At 51.4% G+C, this 24,062-nt stretch overlaps 4 protein-coding genes across 4 annotated transcripts; 3 read left to right on the top strand and 1 right to left on the bottom strand.

The window, feature by feature from the left end:
• EsH8_VI_000181 (major facilitator superfamily domain-containing protein) lies at window positions 1-1,946 on the top strand (the record flags this gene model as incomplete). Its single annotated transcript, XM_083271434.1, has 4 exons — window positions 1-212; window positions 272-885; window positions 946-1,198; window positions 1,253-1,946. The coding sequence occupies 4 exons, from the start codon at window positions 1-3 to the stop codon at window positions 1,944-1,946; spliced, it is 1,773 nt and encodes a 590-aa protein (XP_083126608.1).
• Window positions 1,947-3,174: 1,228 nt separating this feature from the next.
• Window positions 3,175-4,412, top strand: EsH8_VI_000182 (uncharacterized protein; the record flags this gene model as incomplete). Its single annotated transcript, XM_083271435.1, has 4 exons — window positions 3,175-3,427; window positions 3,481-3,858; window positions 3,925-4,047; window positions 4,114-4,412. 4 exons carry the CDS (start codon window positions 3,175-3,177, stop codon window positions 4,410-4,412), a joined length of 1,053 nt encoding a protein of 350 aa, XP_083126609.1.
• A 6,210-nt stretch (window positions 4,413-10,622) lies between these two features.
• Window positions 10,623-11,899, top strand: EsH8_VI_000183 (cobalamin-independent methionine synthase II family protein; the record flags this gene model as incomplete). The annotated part of the gene is made up of 2 exons (XM_083271436.1): window positions 10,623-11,283; window positions 11,331-11,899. The coding sequence occupies 2 exons, from the start codon at window positions 10,623-10,625 to the stop codon at window positions 11,897-11,899; spliced, it is 1,230 nt and encodes a 409-aa protein (XP_083126610.1).
• Window positions 11,900-12,528: 629 nt separating this feature from the next.
• EsH8_VI_000184 (uncharacterized protein) lies at window positions 12,529-14,569 on the bottom strand (the record flags this gene model as incomplete). Its single annotated transcript, XM_083271437.1, has 4 exons — window positions 12,529-13,465; window positions 13,662-13,747; window positions 13,817-13,984; window positions 14,057-14,569. The coding sequence occupies 4 exons, from the start codon at window positions 14,567-14,569 to the stop codon at window positions 12,529-12,531; spliced, it is 1,704 nt and encodes a 567-aa protein (XP_083126611.1).
• Between the last annotated feature and the right edge of the window lie 9,493 nt (window positions 14,570-24,062).

A 24,062-nucleotide genomic window follows, 5' to 3' on the forward strand; every position in this document is an offset into this window, starting at 1 on the left:
ATGGCGACCATCGAGAAGCAGACGAGCCGCCAAGAGGCAGGCGCCGATATTGAGAAATCCAACGCCTTTGACAACGGCGTTACGGAGGTCAACGCCAACAACAAGGAAAATGACTCTGATGTTGAGAGCGAGAACTTCCAGGGTGGTGTGCAGCGCGTCAGAGCCATCACCTCCGTCTGGGACAAGAAGACCATGATCATCATGTTCTGTCTGTAAGTCTTCCAATTGCATCTTGGACATGGCAGGAACTACGGCTAACCCCCATCCTAAGACTCTACTTAGTCTCCTTCGTCGATTTGCTCCTGCAATCAGTCCAGGGCTCCCTGAACGCCTTCGTTACGTCCTCGTTCCAAAAGCACGGTCTTCTCAACATCGTCAGCATTTTTGCGACCATCCTCTCTGGATGCTGCCAGCTCGTCATTGCCAAAGTCATCGATATCTGGGGTCGTTCTGAGGGCTTCTTCATCATGATTCTGTTTTCCATTGTTGGAATGATCATGAAAGCCACTTGCCAGAACATGGAGACGTATGTGGCGGCGCACACTCTCTACTACGTTGGTCACTTTGGTATGATGTTCGTTATCGATGTCATGCTTGCCGACATGACCTCGTTGAGGAACCGCATGATCATGTTTGGCATCAACGGCACTCCCACTATTGCTGTTACGTTCGCCGGCCCCAAGATTGCCGACCTCTTCTACACGAACCTCAACTTTCGATGGGCCTTTGGCGCCTTCGGCATCATTCTTGTCGGAATTTCCGTCCCTGCCGTAGTGACTATGTTCCTCATGCAGCGCAAGGCCGAGAAGGCAGGCATGCTGGAAAAGCTGAAGTCCGACCGCACCCCCTTGCAGGGTTTCTTGTACCACCTCATTCAGTTTGACTGTACGTATACACCTTGAAACGATGAAATTTGTGATTCAAATACTAACAAAACAATTCTAGTCCCCGGAATCCTTCTTGTCATTTTCATGTTCTCGTTGATTCTGGTGCCGTTCAGCATCGTCTATTACGCACCGAACGGCTGGTCTACCCCCTACATCATCGCCATGGAGGTTGTTGGAGTGCTCTGCATCCCTATGGTATACATTTGGGAGAAGTTCTTTGCTCCCGTCTGCTTCATGGATTATAAGTACCTGAAGGAGCCTACCCTCATTGGCTCTTGCTTGCTTTACGCCATTATGTTCATTTCCATCTTGTAAGTCACTTGTCTGCAATGCTTGTGGTTAAGTTACTGACTATGAATTCTTAGTACCTGGGACTCGTACTACCAGTCTTATCTCTTGGTTGTGCACAGACAGAACATCACTAATGCCGGATACATTCTCAACGCGTTTTCGCTGTCTTCTTCCATCTTCGGTCCCCTTTTCGGACTGTTCATTAGGTGGACTGGCGACTACAAGTACACAGCTCTTGCCGGTGTTCCTTTCATGCTTCTTGGCACCGCGCTCTTGATCCCCTACAGAGCACCAAGCACCTCGGTGGCTGTTCTCGTCGTCTTGCAGGTACTCAACGGTATCGGAACCGGTCTCTTTGCTGCGTGTGGCCAGATTTCTATAATGGCCGTTGTCACACACCAAGAGATCGCCTCAGTCATGGCCATCTGGGGTTTGTTCGGCTCCATTGGTGCAGCCATTGGCTACGCCATTGCTGGTGCCTTGTGGAACAACATCTTCCCTTACAGGCTGCACAGCAACCTGCCCGACTACGCTAAGAATTTGACATCGACGATCTTTGCCGACGTCGAAGTTCAGCTGTCGTACCTAGACGGCGACCCTATTCGAGATGCCATTGTTTCCACTTATGCTGAGGTGCAGCACAAGATGGTTATTGCCGGTGCTTGTTTGATCCCTCCTTGTCTCGCCTCTATTCTTCTCTGGAAGCACCTCAACATCAAGAAGATCGAGGCGGAGAGGGGTGGCCAGACCAAGGGCAACGTATTCTAGACAATCACCGTCTTTGTCCCAAGATGTCGCCTCGACATTCTGAGCAGAGTTCTGGGGTTGAGTTTTAATCCACGGAGCAATGCGGAAGAGCGTAGGAAGGCGAGTCTGCTAAGTGGGCTTGCTACACTGCTGTGTTGCAAGCTTTCCGATTGAACTCAATAAATGTACCTAATTGGATGGGCCGGCCTCAAGTAGGAGAACCCGACAAGTAATTCTTTTCTATATCACAATACCATGTCCTCTATCACCATTTGCTTGCCATTGATCACGCTGCCCCTGATTTGTCTGGCTTGTCCGAAGCATTGTGGGATGGATCTAATCTAAGATGGGTACTAGTTGCACGGAATTTCAATCATCCCAGCCCTCGCAGTTATCATCCTGACGTAACCATCGGAGAGTGTGCACTGCCAGACCTGATGGATTGTCAGCAATTCGCCAGGCTGCATCTCCAATGCATCCTATTGCTTGCTCCCTTGTCGGGGCCGGGCAAATTCAATGTCAAAGGAGCATGATGACACTGCGGGGTTGCTTGTTGGGGAGGTGCACGGAATTAAGACTTGCTATGTTGGGTAACATTAGCCCCAAACTCCGCTCCATTCCATTCACAGACAAATGCAGGGGTGAGACATTGGGTGCTGAATAATACGCTTCCTGCCCAATGAACCACTTGGCTGCTGCGAAACCAGCTGGATTACAAACGCCCGTCCAAGAAATAGAGCTGTAGATTGCGTCAGACAGTTGTGCCACCCTACAACTTACGCCTGGTTTTCTTCTACTGGGCGTTTGCATCCGCTCGTAGGCGGTGCCCGGCAAGCGGCTGACAAAAAGCTTAAAAGTACCTCAGCGGATGAAAAAGCGGTTCCCACTAAGACAAGATACTAACAGGAGCCAGACGGTCGGTGATCAAAAGCCAGAAAGGTACTTGTTTTTATGTGGCAGAGCCGCCTTTTGTTAGTACAACCTGCTCCAACGTTTACAGCCTTTTTTGTCGCCCGCCTACCCGGATACAAGAAATCGGGCGCGTCGATACTTGGAATCTCCACTTCTAGTTAGATTACTTCTTACATCGCACACCCTACCTGCTCGAATATAAGAATGGCCTATTGCGACGAACTTTGGCCTTTGGTTTAGCCGGCATAAGCCTTTATCATCTCCCCATCGGTCTGCAGTACAATTGAACCATCCTGCATAACCGCATCAATCAGCAATTAACTCAAACGGCAGCGCAATGGCCTCTATCCAAGACCGGACGATTCCCAAGGGCTCTACTGTTCTCGTTACGGGAGCCAATGGCTTCATCGCGTCCCATGTAGCTGATCAGTTCGTCCAGCAAGGATATAATGTCCGCGGAACGGCCCGGAACGTTGAGAAGAATGCCTGGCTCAGCGCCTACTTCGATAAGACCTATGGCAAGGGCCGCTTCGAATTGCTCTCCGTCCCAGACATGACATCCGAAAATGCATATGATGAAGTAGTTAAAGGTGGCTAGCAACTTGCATTTCGACCCGCTGGTTACTGTGCTAATTCGTTTCAGGGGTTTCGGCTTTCATTCATGTCGCATCGGTCGTCAATTTCGACCCTGACCCAAACAAGGTCATTCCAGTCGCCGTTCAGAGCGCTGAGATCGCTATTAAAGCCGCCTACAAGGAACCCAGCGTGAAGAGCTTTGTTCTGACTTCCTCGTCCGCGGCGGCATTGCCTGCGGGCACCGAGGCGTTTATGAAGAAAGGCCAGGTCATCACTGAAGATTCTTGGAGCCCTGACGCACAAGAGTTGGCTTGGACGCCAGGACCGTGGAGCCCTGATCATGGTGGATATGTTTACTCTGCTAGCAAAGTTGATCAGGAACGGGCTGTCTGGAAGTTCTACAAGGAGAACCAGACAAAGCGCCCCGATCTTGTGGTTAACACTGGTAAGCAACGACGTCTAGATGTCTCCTGCCCTGGATGATTATTCGTTCTAACAGCACGGCTTTAAGTTCTCCCCAACATGAATCTGGGAAAGAGTCTCGAGCTTGTTAACCAGGGACACCCTTCCACGTCCGGATGGATCTTGCCATTGTTCGAGGGCAAGAAACAGACTATACTCGATAGTTTGCCCCGTAAGTTGCATCTAAACGTCGATATGGGTTGGGAACGAAAAACGGTAACTGACGCAGAGAGCCTAGAATACTTCGTTGATGTACAAGATGCAGCTCTTCTCCACGTCGCCGCAGCCATCTTACCCGATGTCAAGGGGGAGCGCATCTTTGGTTTTGCGGAGCCATTCTGCTGGGATGATATCCTGGAAATCCTGCGGAAGCAGAATCCCAAAAAGAAATTCCATGAGAACTTCGCCGGCGAGCCGTACCAGGCTGTCATTAAGCCTAGGGAGCGCGCGGAGGAGTTGTTGAAAAGGCTTGGAAAGTCTGGTTGGACTTCGCTGGAGGACAGCTTGTGGCTGAATACGGAAGATCTTCGAGACTGATTTTGCTTGAAGTAAGCGGGCTTTCCTCAAGGCAGCTAAGCTCGAGTGATGAAATGTGGGTAAAACGGACAGAATTTGAGAGATAAACATGAATCCGCACATGTCTTTATTGCCCGTTCGGCCTAATCGACAGCTTTGAGTTTGAAGAGAGTGCCACATGCAATTTTAACGTTTTAGAGTGATTATATCGTGAATCGAGGATAGATATCTGATGGTTCAGCACCAGACAAGAGATGTGTGATGATTGGCTACAAAGACTCACTGAATTAGGGTGAGAGACAAAAGATTGGAGTGTCAGGAAGTGTTGTATAGTTGATTGCAGTCCTCTGAACATTGTACATCTGCTGGAACTTCTCATCCCTTTGTATGCAACCGGGTGTACCCCCGCATCAGGCTCATGATGGATTGGTTAGAGTAGTAGGTATGACTGGGAGCAGGTTGATCGGCATCCAATGGGAGCAGCAGCCATACATCCCACACATGTCACCACCCGCATTGTGCACGGCCGCACTTCGTTTTGGGTTGAAATGAGCCTTCTTTCCTCCTGCCATCGTTCTTACGCACATGTCTCAGCGCCTAACTCATTTTTACCCTACACTCCTTAACCCCCACACATTTGTACCGTCTCAACATCTTCTTTTCGACCCTTAATATTGTTTCCGATAGTATAATCATACAATGGCGCAGAGATTCTTCTACTGCTCAGTGCCTGAGTGCGAGAAACCAAGTGCGCGCTCGGTTGGAGGTGGGTGTGATATATGCCGCAGCTACTTCTGCAGAGCCCATATGTCTCCAAACTTCCATAAGTGTAGCATTGAGGTATTATTCACCTAGTTGCATACCATATTTTCGTCTTTTCTAATTGAGGCTCCACGTTAAGGACTTGAATGACGCAGATTACACCGATCTTGTTGCTGATGAAATACACCGCCTTCGTGCTCAGATCAACAAGAATGCAATTTGCAAACTTGCTTCTAGCCTGAACAACGGAAAATCTTGCACAATCGAGTTCTCTTCAAAGGTTGTGGGCTCAGGCTCTCTAATGGGATGTGCCAACTACCACGCCCGGATCTGCTTTGACGATGGATCCCCTTCATGGCTTATGCGAGTTCCCCGGGTTTTAAGCTTTGCTGTCGGGCTCCCTGTTTCGCTGGCAGAATACCTAATCCACAGCGAGTATGCCACCTTGAAGTTCCTGGAGACTACAGCAGTACCGGCGCCGCATGCCTTCTCATTCGGCATCCCATCTCAAGGTACCGACCACGGTGTTGGGGTCTGCTTTCTTCTTATGGAAGAGTTGCCAGGCAAGCCATGGGATCATCAAGGGGACACTACGAAGGTCTGGAAGGGTCTCGCCAAGATCTTCGCAGAATTAGAGAAGCATCCATTTACTCTAGCGGGATCTCTGAATGTTGAGTCACCTGGCGACCTACCCTCGGTTTCTGCTACGGCAAGCGATAGATTTGTCTGTCTTTATCCATACGGGCCATTTAATACTTCAGCGGCATACTATACAGCCTGGACCGAACAGTATCTGGCGCTGATTACAGATGGCCAACTCTATCCCCAGTATCCTGTCGAAGCCTACTTAGTATATCGCTTTCTCCAAGATAGTGCTACCCAATTGTCTGACTCGGAGGACAAGTTCTTCCTAAAACATGTCGACGATAAGGGCGATCACCTAATGGTTGACGAAGACCTAAACATCACCGGCATTATTGACTGGCAGATGGCGCGTATCGTTCCAAGACAAGAAGCATTTGCATTATCACTTGTATCCGCTGATATGAGAGCTCTTAGCGATGGAATTGTTTCACTAAGCAAAAATGACATTGCATTGAGCAATGCAATGCACGAGATGGGGGCAGGGTTGGCAACCCATACGAGAGATGAAAGGGTGAGACGATTCTTTTGGGGCTTGGGGCTCGAATCAAAATGGGCCCACGCGTTGCCATTGGCAAATGCCATCCTTAGGGTGTTCGGGGTTGAACTGGGCTGGGATGAATGGATGAAGGCAGCATTAGAGCAGTATGGGGGAGATGAACGCTTGGAGGCTCTGGTAGAGGAGTCTACTGGTAATAAACAGAAGTAGCTGGCATTAGTTTACAAGGCTTGCAGTGGTTTGAGTCGTCTATCCCTGCAAATTAAGCCGGCTTCGTTTCTGGCATTGTGGTGTTGTCCGTGCTGTTGGTGGGGCTCCTCGGCGAGCGGCACGGCTTCACGAACGGCGCCATGTCACGCTGAAACATCAACTATCTTATGTAGGCTTAGTTATATGACCATGACTTAAGCTCTGTTTTTACTAAATGTGGACTATAAAGTACAAATGTTGAAGTACGTGACATTGTGTTATTGTGTTATTGTCTTCAACGAACCAGCTAATAGTCTGAAAGCATTCAGTCACCTAACACTTGCTTTCAACTCCACCTAACCCATAAGAATTGGACAAGGGATGTACATGATATAGAACAAAGATAGGACTAGAAGAAATCAAAATAATTACAGTTGCAATTGTCGGCACGATCTGGATTACAAGATCAATATGTTTTCAATATGATTTACTAAGCCTTGTTGACTTAGCCACCAGGGATACTTTCAGGGGCTTACTGGGAAAGGAACGGACAACGCGATTACTATAAAGAGCAACTCGTAAGCAAGCCAAGGCCAGCTGTAACGCAAACCCGGGATACATCTCATACTGCTTTACCCCGCACATCATAGCATTACTTGCGCGAATTCCTTGTCACTAGTCTCTTCATTTCTTCTTTGCTACCTCGTGCGGGCTGTTATTGTCCCACAACAGGAAAGTTGAAGTGGCTTTATTATGAGAGCATCGTCGCAAAATCCATGCAACTTGTGCATGGGAGTGATCCTGTCTCTTGCAAGACCAAGCGCTTTCGAATCTGCAGAGGCATTCACCTGGCAGCCAGACGTGAGAAAGTTACGCGAATCGAAGAAATCATGTCCGCTATGCGCTGCGATTTTGGACCTTCTTGTGGAACCGAAATTCATCGAGGCGACAGAAAAGTTTCCACAGATGGATACGGATGGCTTCTTCCCTTTATCATTGAAGTTAGACGATATTAGGCATGCGGGGCCAATGTCGTGGGCCTTTCTGAATGTCGAGCTGCAAGTCGAGCAGTACGCTTGCCACTTCACCTGTGACGGCAACATTGCTGTGTCGGTAGAGGGTTATGAAACATCGACGAGTGAGTTCTGTTTGATATGTTGACGAGAAATGAGGTCACCTGGATTGTGCCCAAACTGACTTCCTCCTCAGGCCACCGACATCCTCCATTTTGGATTTCCGGTCGGACAAACGGCACCGAAACAGTAAGCGAGGATCGAATCATTTGCATAAAAGACTGGCTTCATACTTGTGAGGGTTCCCAGTCCCACCGTGAATGCCAGCCTTCCAATGGATATTTGCCAAAGCGCCTTATCGATGTGAGACCTTGTAAGCCACTGCGCTTGGTGGCCACCAAGAACCGCGTTCAAGATCCAGATAGTGGTCGGTACGCAACACTGAGCCATTGCTGGGGAACTTGGTTGGACACAAGTCCCCTCAGAACTACCAGAGAGACAGAAATGGAATTTAGCGCAATCATTTGCGACCATTTGCTTCCCAAGACCTTCCGAGACGCCATCAAAATTACACGTTCACTCGAAATTCCTTACCTCTGGATCGATTCATTGTGTATAGTTCAAGATAATCTAGATGAGTGGCAAACGGAGGCGTCGCACATGAAGGATGTCTATGCTGGAAGCGTTCTCACCATTGCGGCTAGTGACGGAAAAGACAGCCAATGGGGTTGTTTCCCTGAAGATAACAGCACTAAAAATGAGACCGAGAAGAAGATGGAACCCATACTGAACCTGGGAATCCGAAATTCTGGCTTGGATCAATATGACGGGCGGTCTAACTCAACCGACAGTGCGACTCGGGTCTTCTCCTTCAAACACCAAGATGAGCGTTGCGACCATCCTCAAGACTTCATGGTTCGCTTCCAAGCTTCTCGTCCCCAAAATATACGTCGAAGGGCGCACCTTAGTACCCGGGGGTGGGTACTTCAAGAGCAGATTCTTTCTCACAGAACCGTTCACTGCTTAGACGCCGAAGTTCACTGGCAGTGCAGGTGCTCGTACAAAACTCAAGCCGGCCAGGATTTGCACGAGGACGGCTCAGAATACGGATTAAATCTCATTGATGAACGAACACGGCATCGAAGTGACCAACTGTGGCCAAAATGGGCTCAAGACTACTCAAATCGAGAATTCACCAACGCTACTGACCGCCTCCCTGCATTTGCCGGAATTGCTAGCTACTATGAGAGCCTCGTTCTTCAAGAGACGTATTTGGGCATACGCAAAAGCTCGCTCACTATTGACCTTTCTTGGATCAGGATTGGTCCAAACAGAGCCCACGGGGGGGCCGATTGGCCTTCCTGGACTTGGCTATGCAGTGATGCTCGTGTGCTCATGGAATATCGGGGCATTGTAGGACAAGAAGATGGATATGATATTTTAGATCACACTACGATGGTTTCACACAATATCCGCTGGTCAGGACCGCCAATGACGTCGTTGCTCGAATCCGGTCTTCTCGTTTTGAATGGTCCTGTCAAGGGGCTAGGTCTTCGTGTAGCCCCCGAGGCAAAGGACTACAACCCCGCCTACTTGCTTGTTAATAACAACGGAAAAGACATTTCCAATCGCCCAACACCCTGGAACTGCGCAGGTCAGTTCGACGATGAAAAAAGGCATACTGACGTTGAAGTTACGTACACATGTCTCCTCCTTAGATCGACGAAGAGCAAGACGGCAGAATTTTATAAGGAGACTTTTCTCATTCTCATACCAGCCGCCAATATTTCCGAAGATAGAAACGGAAGGTACCTAGGCTTCCGACGAGTTGGCATTGCCTCCATCGACGGCGAGAAGAGAACTTTCGCTGACGCTGAAAACCAACGCGTGGTTCTCTTCTGATTACTGCTGAATAAACTTTCTTGAAAGTTTGATTAACTCAGAGACATCCAATACAACTTTATCAAACTAAGTTGCTTCAATCGAAGGGGAACATGGGAAGAGAAAGAGGCCCGCGGGGTTATATTGCGCGAGGGTCACTTTGGCAACTCTGAGATTTAAGGCATTCTTGTACCTATGTTTTAATCAGAAATTGATTTGAAAATCTCTCGAAAGGGACATTTATTTCTCCTTGAACCACTTTTTGACTTTTTCCAAAGCTGGTGGACATGATCCGTAGACAGCAGTATGAGCCAGCTCAGTCAGCTGCATATCAGGAGGACTACCAAAATTGAACCTTGGAATCTGGCTCGAATACTCATCAACAGCCTACAATTATTGCGTCAAGTAGTACTATTTACTGTAAAGAGGAAATAAAATCCGAAAAATATCATCTGATGTAGCGTCCAAGCGAGGGTGACCAGCAGCCCTGGCTTAAAGCTTAACTTTCAATGCAGATAAAGATTGCTCGTTTGTGCACCAACTGAGCGAGCCGTCAAGAGATTAAAATCGACGCTATGCTTCGGAAGACGGTTTGGGAAAAGAGGCATTTGGTCAGAAAGGGGCCCTTTGTTCGCATCTTTGCTGGTACGTCCCTTGACACAAGGGGCCTTGTATATATTGGTTCAACAACTGTATTGTCAGACAACCCCGGGTGACCTGGAAACTCCAAGAGTATATCCAAAAGCCTTGATTCCAGCCTTCCAATCCGCCTCATCTCAAACAGCTCCGGCGTGCCTCGTAAAACTACCCTCACACTGCCGAGTTGACGTCGGCTCGTTTATGCAACTGCCGGCCGTGTGGGGTAAAGGTGTGGGGCGACATGCACCCCGTGAAGTTTGTTGTTCTTCAGCTCAAAGGAGGTGTCCAACATGGCACGGCGTTAAGAACACAGCCGGCTTATGCCACCAACTCGAGTTTCGATAATTTGGGGTTAATCACCTAGCCCCCTGGACACCAGATCAAGCTAAAGCCGTCCTCAATCGGCCCTTCGTCAGCTATTCGTAACGGATTAGCCCCTCACTTGGCCCCGCCGTTTGGATCCTTCGCCCCGCCTTCTACGCTGGATCGGACACCCACCGAGATGTTGCGACGTTTAAAATTCTCAGCGTCAGGAATTTTGACCGGAATAAGTAACAAGATATTTTGAAAATACATTCACTGATTCGCTCCGGATATACCTTGACAATGTCCACCAAATTGCAGCACGCGCCCCCTTTCAGGGCGGAGCACTTGGGCTCTCTCCTGCGACCCCAAAAGCTCCTCGACATCCGCGAAGGCAAAATCCGCGACCAGGGCCTTTCTGAAGAGGAAGCCGGTCTCCCGAGCGTCGAGAAGGAGTCCATCGCCGAGGTTGTACAGCTGCAGCGCGACTTGGGCATCAAGGGCGTCACCTCGGGCGAGTTCAACCGCACCCGGTTCTGGGGTCTCATGTGGGACGAGTTCGAGGGCACCATCCGCCTGCAAGATGCCGAGGCTAGTATGTTCCGTCTCTACCACCCGGATGTGGTGAGTCTCATTGAGAAGGACCGCAAGGTTATGCCTGGCGACTCCGTTATTGCTGGCGGCAAGCTCTCGCACTCCCGCGAGAAGTCCAAGTCGAACCTTCATGAGCTGCGTTTGGTGCAGGCTGCGCTGCCCGAGGAGGAATGGGGCAACATCAAGCTTACCATGATCACCCCCGCTTGGTTCCATATGCGCTACAAGCAGGGCAGAGCCTACACCAAGGAGGCCTACGCCAATGATGCCGAGTACTTCAGCGACGTTGCCAAGGTCTACCAGGCCGAGCTCCAGCTGCTGTACGATGCTGGTCTGCGGAACGTCCAGTTCGATGACCCTGGAATGGCCTGTGAGTGTGCAGACATGGCCAAATTTTCAACTGCTGACTATGTGTAGACTTCTGCTCGCAAAAGTTCCGCCAAGGCTGGGAGGAGGACAAAGACAACGAAGGCACCGTTGAAGACCTCCTCGACGCCTACATCAAACTCTACAATGACAGCATCAGCAATATCCCCGAGGATATGCACACTGGCATCCACCTCTGCCGCGGAAACTTCATCGGCGGCCGCCACTTCGCCGAGGGTGCCTACGACATCATCGCCAAGAAGCTTTTCCAGAACCTTAACGTCAACACATTTTACCTCGAGTACGACACTGAGCGTTCGGGAGGCTTTGAGCCGCTGCAGTATTTGCCCAAGAACAAGAACGTCGTCGTCGGTATCATCAGCACCAAGGTTCCCCAGCTGGAGGACAAGGAAGAGATGAAGGGCCGTCTGTACAAGGCCGCAGAATTTGTCGCCAAGGGTAGCGGCGAGACGAAGGAGGAGGCCCTGAAGCGTATCTGCGTGTCACCCCAGTGCGGTTTCAGTACCCACGAGAGTGGATACCCGCTGAGTTTCGACGACGAGAAGAAAAAGTTGGGTTTGGTAAGGGAGATTGCTGACGAAATTTGGGGCGAGGCTTGAGTTACTTCCGTGGTGCTGTATATATCGGAAGAATAAGGAAATGATTTGCCTGTGCGGCTTTTATATGATTAGAAGTCTTTCTAGAGTGAAGAATTGTTCGAGTACATAAACGTACGTGCTTTGGCCTTGTTTCACGTTGAATTTGGTCTGCTGAATCAAAAGCCATCCGGGCCAAACCCTTCCAATTCAAGTTGAGGCATCTTGTAAACTGTGCCAAATGAGCTCAAACTTTTTGACCCAACGAGGTGATATCTTGTAATCTTGAAGAAAATGGATGGCGCCTTGTCCACCTTCCCACCTCCTGGCCGCAATATGCCATCTTGCAAAGGCTTCAAAGACTAACATCGCTCACTGTCACCTATCTTCAACAAAAACATAAAATTAGGTACAGTGGGTCCAAAGATTGCATCTGGCAATGCGAATTAAAGGTGTGGTTTGTTGCCAACAGTTATACATAAAAGAAATCATTATACAGTTATTGTGTAGGGGGTTTGCCCGGGTATTCGGTAACAAAGGGGCGCGAAGATTTAATGAAAGAAGGTGGTGTTTTGCTCGTTGAATGAAGCTTTGAAATGAAAGTTGACAGCTTCTTTTTGCCTCTGTTCCATATCAAGTAATGGAATTCAAGACTAAATAGCCTTGACCGAACGGAAAAGGCTCGAAAACCCGCTCGAAACCCGGCTCAAAAGCGAAGACTCGGATTCGGTCGTGTTGATGCTCCGGTTAGTCTCGCCAGAACGTCTTCTCTGGTGCATCTCCCGGACGAACTTGGGCCAGGTGTTGGTCAAAACAAGATACTTGATGTGACCCTGCGCGTGGTCGAAGACTGAGGAGTCAAACCCTGCAGGGATATCGCCAGTGTATCGAACATGGTTATGAACAGACCCACTGCTCCCCGACCTTGACCCGCCACAGCCCTGTAAGTAAGCATCGTCGAATGGCGTGGCGCTATTGACAGGCGTGTCGTCTCCGAAAAGAATGCGAGCGGGCTTGTCAAAGACTTGAAAGAGATGCTTCAGTTCCTGTGAAGGTAGATTCAGGGGAAACTCTGCGTGCTGGAGGGAAATGAAGTCGGCATAGATGTCCAAAGCACCGTTATATGCATCCAGGATTTCCTCGTGGCTAAGGGATCCCAGGGACTCGGCATCTGGCAGCGCGTTGGGCCACAGTTTCGACTTCCACTCGGATACGCGGCCCAGGAATGCGATATTCTCGCCGGAAAAGTCGCTGAGAGCCGAGAACTCTTGGAGAGCGCTCTGGTTCTCTCTGAGGGCATGTTCAAGAGCGGTCATCGTCAGCAGGCGACTGTCCGGCTCAGCAATCATTTCGGAAGAGTCTACGTAGTAGACCATTGTTTGCCCCTTTTCAGCCTCGCTAGAAGAGACGGCACGTTTCTGTCCGTAGAATGATGCTCTAGTTGATGATCTAACGGTCGTTGTCTGCGATGACGATTCCCATTTGGCGTTCGCGTCTGTAACATGTTTGGTAAGAATACGGAGTCGGACGACTTGGACGAGCGGAACAAATATGGTAAATATTTCGAACATCATGGTTGAGAGATGAATCCTATTATCACATGTCAATAGATGCCAAGACAGATTAATGTGAGTTATAATTACCATTGACTTGGAGTGAAATACCCGTTTATCTTTTCGAATGCGGGCACATATGAGGCTATCATAAACATTGGGGTGGCATGAAGACTAGAGCGTGAGTCAGCTAGCCCACTTCAGACGTATATCGAAGGTTGGCGGCGAAATACCTGGAGAGACAGCAGCCAACGGTTTGGGTTCGCCATCCCATGGTATCACGGATCTCCCAGGCTCTCCAAATGAGAGTAGGGGCAACCTGCAGTATGTTAGCTATCGGTATCAATATTGCCCGGATGGCAAAGGCCGGTGTATTGTATCAACATACGATCCAAGTCCAGATCGCTTGCCAAAGCACGGTGGGCCACCATTCCCAACCACGGCCTAGGTCAATCAACTGCTCCATGAGGTTGCTGCCACGGATCTCCGTGCCGGGGATACCAAATGTGGGATGATACTTCTTGCAGGCCACCCACATTCCAACGGTGAGGAGGACCTGAAATTGCTGTCAGCTTCCACCTTATCGAACACAAGACGAGATTGAGAAGCCTTGAATGAGGTGACATACCTGTGCGACTATGCCTATGCAGATGAAGATGATAATTCTCCTCCCATAGTCCATGTTCCTAAATCTGCAGAGCCATGACGTCTTTCCACCGTTGCAGCCTCGTCGGATTCGGCCGCCGCTGCCCGTGAAATGAAGCCTTTGCAGCTTCGCAACGTGCAGGAAGCGACTATTGGAAGCGTGGAATAGAGCGATGCCCAATGGGAGCCATATGCCCATTACGAAGTACTGGACGTCGTATGCAATGACGACTGGCATTGTCCTGCCGATTGGGTACGTGATCTGAGCCATAATCCAGTACAAATGAAGGAAAATAATGGATCCGAATGCCAGTGGTAGACCGCGGAGCTTAAGGATAGGAATGTTGCGGTTGAACCAAAGGAAAGCCATCCCTGCGAATACAATAGCCGTCCATGTTGCGCAGAAGGTGATGTAGAAGATGCCTACACTATCCCATAGTGGCGGAGCTGGCGGGAGGTTGTAGATCGTGAGGCTTGCCAAAACTGCTGGGTCCATCTTGACGGTTTGTTGCGAAGGACTTCACCAGCGAACAGAGTGAGAAGAAGAGAATGTCGTGTTCCCTTTTCTCGGAAGTAGATGGGAGGGAAAATTGCCACTTTTCAAGACAATAGCATTTTCATGGATCGTGGCTACTGAAAGAGAAAGGCAGACTTGCCAAGAAAAAAAGCCGCCTCATATGCAAAGGTATCGGCACTTGAAAATATGGTGATCGGCCATCCAAGATCACTAGAGCCAGACAAAAAAAAACCGTGCTTGTGAAAATACCAAGTCGACAGGCACTATCGTCCGGTTCGACTGAAGCAGCGCGTCCCGTTGTCCCACCTCTTCCACCCGAGATGTGGCGTTCTTGGCCGTGGTCAACACTTTTCCAACAGTCCACCACCGTTACCCACCATTCAAATTCAAAGAAAATTAGGGGTCTTTGCGACTCGGCCTTCCTCCATGTTCCATTTGCTTTTTTGTTTGTCGATCTTTCAATGTCGTCTGTGCTCCCCGGCCCCAGATCGACCCGGGTTCACTAGACGATGTGGCTCACTGCGCTAGGTGTGCGATTGCCCAATCAGAATATCGATGCCCTGTCTTGTATTTTATGATCTTCGAGAGCCATTCTTTTCGGGGGAAAGTGAGGTGGGAGGCCTTGCATGCATCAGACGTTAGGCCCTACTTGCCTTCCAATGATTCTGCGGGTTTCCGAGTCAAAACGGCTGCTCACTTTGATCTCCAAATGGTACCGAGTTCATGCGGATCTACTGTCGGACCCCAATCTATCGGACAACGGCGTGGAGATTGACAGCAATAGATGCATGTTGATCCTTTCAGTCCCGGACTCATTTTGAGCCGGTTTTAGCTCATACTTTTGAGTACAGCATTGGGACAGACGACCGGCTGGAAGGCAACATAACATGTCCAAGGTAATCCTCCACATCGTTTGCAGAATCCAATTGTTCCAGCGTTCGTACTCTGATGAAAGGTACAAAGAGATTCTGGTTATTCGAACATTTTATGAATCATCTAGGCATTCTGCGAGAGACTGTCAAAGCCTCGGGTTGCCTTTGACGTTGGACTTGGCGGGATCTACGAAATGTTTGTCTGAGACAAAACCATACACCCGGTATGCCACCAGTTCCATATCAGCCCCGTATTCAGAGACATATAACGAGAATCAGGGGCCCTTTGACTATATGCATGCGATGTGACAATGTGGAGACTCCGGTAGGCGGCGTTTTCTCCCCAGCCATCGCTGCATGATCCCCCATCAGTCATGCAACAGAACATTTCTGAATTTTCATTCGACTACAACTTATAACACAGGCTACAAAAAAGTTTACATTGCTTAAAAGAGATACCGGTGAGTTTCTCGAGACATATTATCTTCGTAAGACTGTGCAAAGAGCCAGTCGAGATGAGTGCTTAAAGCCATGGCGAAAAGACGCGTGAAGTGCACATAACTAACTTACTACCGATAGCACTGGTTTATCATAAATCCCAAAAGAAGCCGCCGTTCAGCATCCTTTAGTCGTTCAGGAGGCCCTCCCCCTGCCGTTGCACACATCCTCCATGTACTATCTCCCCACAGCTGGTTGCCGAGAGGCGTCAATGACCCTGCTGTCAACGTATCAGCCATACAGGGGTTATAGCTTCACGTCAATCTTATCAACCTTTTGACGAAGGATTGGGCCTCACAATATCGCCCACAGCCCCATGAGCCGACCATGAGGTGTGGTCTGTCTGATATAGATAGGTAGTAAGAACTCCGTTGTGTTAAATTCTGCTTAGAATCAGGGTTGAAGTTAGTTGGTAATTCCTATTCAGCCTCGCCGCGTGCATCTAAGCAGAGGGAACACTGTCCCGATATATATACATGTATATATTACATAGATTCTACCAGAGAGATGGGAAATTTCGAATGGGGGCTTGGTATAGCAGTTCACCTTATTCAGGTCTCGGTGTTCTTGTAGGACTCATGGCCATGAACGTTTTTTTGTACATAGGGGGCCTCGAGCTGACGTGATAATGTTTCATCACATGCCACTGAGGAACTGGAACAATCAAATGAACGGAATACCCAGAATAACGCAGAATAACACCATAACCCCATGAAACAACAGGTTCCCGGCGTCCTGGATCAAAATACACGTCGCCGTGGCGTTCTCTGTGCGGACTCCATATAACTCATCCCTGGAATATTATTCTCGGCGCTCCGAGATATAGCTAATGGTTGAACAGTGTTCAACTACACCAGCAGTGTCTTGTCCAATCTAGGCCGGAAGGATGATTGGTACCCCTGATACTCAATGTGTGACTTTCGTGACCCAGTCCTCAGATTCGAAATTTCGATCGCCCAGCAGTGGTTGGCCGTCTACTTAAGCGTCCCCTCGTCCTCAGTCAGTAGTTAATTGGGAGGATGACACGAGGTTCTGCATACACATGATTTCGGGCCAGAGCATGGTTATAGACATGGTGCCCGGCGACGGCGGCTCAGGATCTTACAGCGGCGTGTTGAGCGATGGGTGCTTTGGGGCCCTTCGACGCACCCTGCGACCTGACGGGGACAACTATCCCACTGCATTTACTGCCCATCAATGCAGGTTCTACACTGCGGTTAGCCGTTGTACTCGGATATTCTTTTTCAGTCCTAGTTACTTCCCCTGCTGTCGTCCACTAACTTATTCCTCAATGTCGAGAGCTCCGACCTTTCGTAATCGTTATACACCTTCGGCGGCATAACGTGTGTTGGAATTTACGCGGGCTACAAACCCCACGGGGTCTTTCTTCAGAACCGAGCCACCCACTCCCTCCGCCATAGGGGTTCTTACGAGGCCCGCGGTAAACTTTTCGGTAACCCCGTTCCGGTGCTCACCACTTCGCGTATGGCCCACTCGATCTATCGTCACGGCCCCGAGCAACGTCACAATCGATAGACGTCAGCCCCAGACCACCCGCCCTCCCTGGTTGTAGCGTTCGCCACGGTATTGTTTCCAACGCAGGACGCTGCCACGGCGCTGGATCGGAAATCCCGGCCTGGAAGCAGGCAGATCAAGCTCGGGCACAGACCATCCGCCGAGGATATATCTGGACGTGGCGAACGTCGTCTATGTTGTATCACGTCGAGCAGCGCGTACAGCGTCAAGCCATACATCGGGGAGGATTTCGCCTGGGGGGCGTGAGAAAGATGCAAGCTTTAGAAAGCAGGAAATTGTCGACGGATGGTTTCGATTCGTTGGCCAATTGGGCAATCACCTCGTAAACCAGCTTATACCAGAAAAGCTCATCATGTTTCTGATCTTCATATTTCCCCTTCGGGGTCTCCGATTGGATATGGTACCCGTTAATCCAACATACCGATGAAATATAGGGGGTATCACAACGTGTGCGACGGATTACCTCAAATACACCCCCCGCTTCCGTGGTATCCCTATGCTTATCCCGTCAGTGACGGAGCCGAATGAAGCTCGCGTGCCTGATATGTTGTCCAACTGAGATTTTTTTGATGCCTTTCAAGTCTGGTGTTGATTAGCTCGGCCATGCCGTGCAACCTGGGTGCCAAGGTGCCACATCATCGATGGCCGAGGGTGGTTTTCCGACACGCACGAATGATCTCCAGGGGCGGTTCGGTTTCGCCCCATGTCGTGTTCGATATGGGAGAAATTCGTATACCTCGTGTCGACGTTGAGGCCCCCCAATCTCCCCAGATTGCACCTCTTCTGTTCGACTTGGGACGGGCAATCTTTTGTCGACGCCCGCTTCCAACAGACGTCCAGACATCCCACAAGCCAGAAGAGACGCATGTCAAGGGGGGGTGGCTTAGCCCCGTCTCGATGAGGCATATATCGATGCAATCGCCCTTCGGACCGGTCCCAAACCATGCAATGTGGTTGAGCAACATGTAGGTAGCCGCGCAAGATTAGGCCGACCCCCGGTCGCCCGCGGCTCGTCATTTCCTCCGCGAGCGGACGACGACGACGAACGACCTCGCCCCGCGAATCACGCGCTGCCGGTGCCCCCTCCGGGCGCTCTCAGAAGGTCGGACGGATGCAAGTGTACCCGACCTCCACCAGGGGGGGAGCGCTTCCGTCCAGGACGCACACGCAGCTCGTCGCTTTTTTGTCTCGGAGAAGGGGCCGAGGCCAATACTTCTTTTTGGTTCGACGGCGGGATACGGGCTCCCGGTGTTCCCCGGCGGCAGTCCTCGGAAGGAGTGCCGGTTACGCTGCATGGCAGGTCAGACGTTCCCAACGTGGGGAGGGTCTCACGAAGGCTGACGGGCAAGGGAAGTTGGAAGGGCCGTGATAAGACACCAACGGTTTAAATAATTGCGGGTGGGATTGTTGAGGAAGGCCCCCGAGTAACTGCAACTCGTAAACACTTTTGCCTGATCTCACATTGAACAGTGTTTATTTTCCCTACTTCCAAGTCGAGCTTCATCCGAAGTGACGGCTGAGCGACTTGGAAAGCCAAAGCACCCCATTTTCTACAAAAAGGTATCGCGTTGAACCAGACCACCGACTACAGAAACACCCTATTGCAGACTTTTTTGCCATTGAGCAACTTTGTGGCCACGAGGGGGGGCATAGGGGATAGCCCTCGAATCGCTAGCGCGGCGTAACATGGAAAAAAAGGGTCGCACGTGTGCGCGCACAGTCGAGTTGACACTTCTCGCAGGGCCGCACAAAACGCCATGCGGTGCTGCGACACAGGCTATCCCCGGCCTTGTTGGGCGACGCCGTGGAAATGTGTGCAACTGATGGCGCCCCGAGGGCTCCCCCCGTCCAGAGAAGCTTGATTTGTGTTTTGGGGCAGATGACGCTGCCGTCGAGAGGCCAGGACGGACGGGTCGAGCTGCTTTCACGAGGAGACATGATGCATGCATTGTACAATGGCAAGTATAAAGACGCTGGATTCTCGTGGCATCGTGGCCGGGAGAGATGATTGGAGTAGCACCTTAACACTCGGCATCCTGAACACCCCTTCAAACAAACAATAATAACACTGTTGCATTGCCATCTCGTTATCATTCCTCAAGCTAGCTAGACATCACATTAAAATATCATAATGGCCAAGCAGTCCACAAAGCAGTCTTCGTCCAAGCCCAAAGGTCAGTCAGTTGTTGCGGTATTCACATGGAAACGTTTCTAATATGATTACAGGGACCAGCGGGAAAAACTCATCTTCGGGCACGGTTCCGGTCAACCGATCATGGCAGGATCCGTCGCTTGACCGGGGCCAGACTTCGGCGGGGGGTGGAAGCGCGAGCTACGGCGTCGGCAGGTGGTTGACGGAGCCGTCTTGGCAAGAGCCGTTCAACACGATTGCCGAAGTGCCGGCGGCCGGATCTGCAGCGGGACACGCGGGCGGAAGTCAAGGGTCGGGGGCGGGGGCGACGTACGCCACGTCCCGGACGCAGCAGCACCATTGAAGGAGGGGGGGTGATGATGATGCGTATGGGTGATCTACAGTGTACTGCCGCCAGGGAAGGAAAAAAACTTGTTCACATAAAATGGGCGCTCGCTGGCCACTTTCACTTTCTTCGTCTTCTCGTTTCTTCTCATTTGTCGCCTTTGTTGGAATTGTCACCCGGTGGAGCGGAGTTGTTTCACTTGCAATAGAGGTTTCTGGCCAAAACATTATTGTTCCAGGAGGCTCCTTCGCGTCATCGTGGAGATGAAGGGAGGACGGCGGACCCGTGCACCGAGTGTTGTCTGTCAGAGGACGGGAAGCCGATGACGCCGGAGCAGGCATCGCTTGGCGATCCAGCTAGCTGTGGCTTGTGAGCTCGGTGGTCTGGAGTGCAAATTGCGGAGAACTCTAAGCGGGAGCTGAGGTGAGGTGGCTGAGAAAGTGGGCTGGTCTTGAGTTTGTTTTTTTGGCGTGGCGGCGGCGAGCCACAGCTGAAGCAGCGATGGATGATGGTGGTGTTTCTGGACAAGCCTCTGTTGCCGTGTGTGCGTGTCTGTCTGTCTGTGTGTGTCGTGCATGTGGCGTGGTGTGTTGTTCATCCGAACCAAGGCAAAGGCAGTGCGGAGTGGAACTGTATTTTCCTTTACGTCGACTGCATGTGCCAGGAAAGGAAAGCTCGTATTTTTCCTTCTCGTCGGTCATCGACTTTTTGCGACGCATCCGGGCAAGGGCGCCGAGCACAACGGCGCAGCTTGGCGCCGTCTTCCAAGCAGAGACAAGACGTCATGCAGCGAATCTGCCGTGCTCCGATGCAGAAGGCCAAGAGAGTCTGGAATACTGGCGGCGAGGTTGGGCGGAGGGGACGGAATGCCGAGGAATTGGCGTAAAGGCTGTCTGTCCTGTCCGTCTGTCTCTGGCTGTCGGGTGGTAATGACGGGCGAGCGATGACAAAATCGATAGACTGATCGAACCTGGTGATGTTGGCGAAATTGGAGAGTTGCATGCATTCGTAAGCTGACTGAGGCCCGCGGATTATTTTTGGAGTGAACTCATTTCTCTCCTCCCTTGCCCAGTTGCTCAGCTCAGTCAGGGTCTCGGCTGCCCTGTTTCGCCATGGAGAGGACAGGCGTGTGGTGAGTGGTGCACGCTGGACAAGCACAAGAGGCCAAGCTTCTTAGCTAAGCAACCAGGGCAGGGGGGCACAGAGGCTCCAGTACGTATTCGTACCGAGAGCCCAAATGCATGCCTCCCTCGTCGTCGCCAAGCACTCTCTTATTGTACCACTCTCGCTCCCTCTCGCTCTGCCTCCTCCCTCTGCTCGCTCCCTTCCTCGTCCCCTTGCTGTGCTTTCGTGGTCCCAATATCCGTCTGATATGGGCTGCCCTGCCGCGTCCTGCTCCTCCTTCCCTGTCTTGCGAGGAAGAAGCACCAGCATAAGCATAAAAGCAGAAATGAGCACGTTCGCGCTTGGGGGTAGTTGCATGACGTCAAGCAAATAGGAGTCCGCCATTAGCTTTGACGGAAATTAATTGGCAGCGGGCAATAGAGTTTTTATTTTATTTTTTTATTTCCTCTGGTCCAAATGATGTGCATGTCCCTCGCGCGTGCTCCCCCTCCCACGGTTAGGCTTTTGGAGTACATTCTCTCCCCCCAGGTACGGAGTACGGGGTTTTTTTTTTTCGTTTTTGATTTTCAATTTTCAATCTTTTCAATAAAACATAAATTCCCCCGGCGTCCACATTAGCGCGGTACAAACAAGGCCACCACCCCCAAAACCGGGTTTGCTTGGGAGGGTGAGCCTGGGATGGCAGAAGAAAAACATGAAATGTGCAGGCGTGTATGTACACAACACAGTAAGTACATGGCAACCCAAGTAGCGCAATCGGCGCAGATCCATCGCGAGCCCATTTGTTTTGAGTTGAAATCGCTTCTCCTTCACCATCTCCCCCTTCTCCACGTGGAGCCCGTCTCCGTTCCCCGTTGAGAGGCTCCCCCCTTCGCGCCTCAGTTTCAGTGTCCCGACAAGGAGACGCAGCGGTAGTTGCACGGCGGGGAAAGGGCACGATTGCAAGGGGCGGCAAGGGGAGACGCTGTTAGGGATATGAAGGATGTCACTGAATGATTGACCGAAGAGGGCCCAAGAGGCCCAAGAGTGTTTGCCGCATCCCGCTGATCGCTGATCGCTGACTGCAGGGCCGCCGAGACAGACAAACCATCGTTCGGATCCTCTGTGGGAGCAGGCTGTTTCCCCGTCATATAACGTGTATTCATTTGTTGTGCTGCCGACCACCCACACCGTCCCCTGTCGACCCATCCATGAAATCCTGCAGAAGGATTGGGAGGGAGTCCCTGATGAAGACTAGCGCACCCCTTCTGGACATCCACCAGAAGCCCCCTGCACCCAATGGATACAGGGCATAGTGGTTCGCGGCGCTGTGTACGATGAAGTACGTACCTTACTTCGTACCGCAACGGTACGTACCCTCGCAGCCTCCGTACTCTGCTCCCTCCGTCTTGCCCTGCTGCCCGCTTCTGGTCGGTCTCCGGCTGGCCTGGGCGAGACAGGCTGACGGACAGCAGCGAGAGGGAGACAGAGACGACTGGATGGGATGCGCTGGGCTGGGCTGGAGTCGGCGTGGACGCCTGGCCCAGCACGTGTGTGAAGTACATCAGCGCCAGCGCCAGCCAGCCATTTTACGCCGTCTTTTCCCCCGCCTCTGAACCACATCGAGAGAGCATGTTGGCAGCGCGAGCAAAGCCGTGCGGACGCCTAGTGCCGTAGAGGCAACGCGCGATCTCTATAGCCATCAGCAACTAATAAACCTTTTTCTTCCCAGATGGCTGGGTGGTGGCCGTCGTCGTCGAGTGTGCTGTGCTGTCCTGTGCGGTATGGTGCGAATGCGAGTGTGCCAGCACCAGTACCAGCACCAGCGCCCGGCCACACCGACCGACCAACCCAACCCGTCTCTTCTAGCTGGCACTGCACAGGCACTGCACAGCCCGGCTCGTGTGCACGTCCATGTCAACTGTCAATCAGTTGGAGACATACGCGTTATTAGTAGGGTCAGTGTGCTGCTGGACACAGACTCCCGTATTGTAGATGACGGATGGTGCGGCCGCATCTGAGGAATTCGGGTGAAAATATTGTAGAAAGGCCAGGTAAATAAGCAAAGTCGGAGTGAAGTGAGTTTGGTATCTGTACGCGGATACGTACCGGCTCTTCCGAACCGCACCGGCGCCTTGGAACACTCTCAAGTCCCAGCTCTTCCACATCTAGGGCCAGGAGTACACTACAGCGACGCAGTACGGATACAGATATGTACTGCATGCCACTCGCTGTATGCATACAACGCTGCCAACACAACGTTGTGTAGGGAGACGCACCTGACCCGCCTTTCCCCCAAGCTTGACGGACACCATGGTACCGAAGGCCAACCTGAAGGTGATCCTACAACCCTGGTCCGGTCATCGGTGTCGATGCTTGGTTCCAGGGACTGGTGTTTGGCAATGTACATTGCCGTAGTTGGCCACCGCACTTTGTACGTTGTATACATGGGATGTACGTGGAGGCGCACGCTGGAACCCCGGTCCCGGCTTCTGGCCAGCCACTGGGCCATCGACTCATCAAGAGCCCGTCGCTCCCGCAGCGCTTCCCTTGCCTCACATGCAGCTGGCCCCCCTCTGCCCGGCTGGGCTCCCCTCGTGTCCCTTTGGGTGCCGGCCCAGTGCCCAGCTTGTCTTGCTGTGCTGTGCTGTGATGTGTGGATGGATGCATCTGCTGTTTAGCCGTTTGCTGGGCGCTTCTGCAATGGCAGGGCAGGGCGGGCAGGGCAGTGCAGGGACGGTACTTGCTCCACAGTGTGCCTCTGGGTGGCGGCCCAGGTACCTCTTCTAGCGTCGTGCCATCCACCGATCCGTCGTCCGTCCCTGGCCGCCTGGCTTTCCCGCGATTTCTTGCTTTTTTGGCCCTGGCGGGCTATCGATTCTCGCCGGTACCTATACCATTATTCAGTCATCAATTCCCCATCTCCCTCCTCCTGTCTCCCGCTCCCTTCCGTTTCCCATCCTTCCTCCAACCACCGACCATCGC

The sequence above is a fragment of the Colletotrichum jinshuiense genome, chromosome 6 (genome assembly GCF_051148585.1).
Source record: "Colletotrichum jinshuiense chromosome 6, complete sequence".
NCBI lineage: Eukaryota > Fungi > Ascomycota > Sordariomycetes > Glomerellales > Glomerellaceae > Colletotrichum > Colletotrichum jinshuiense.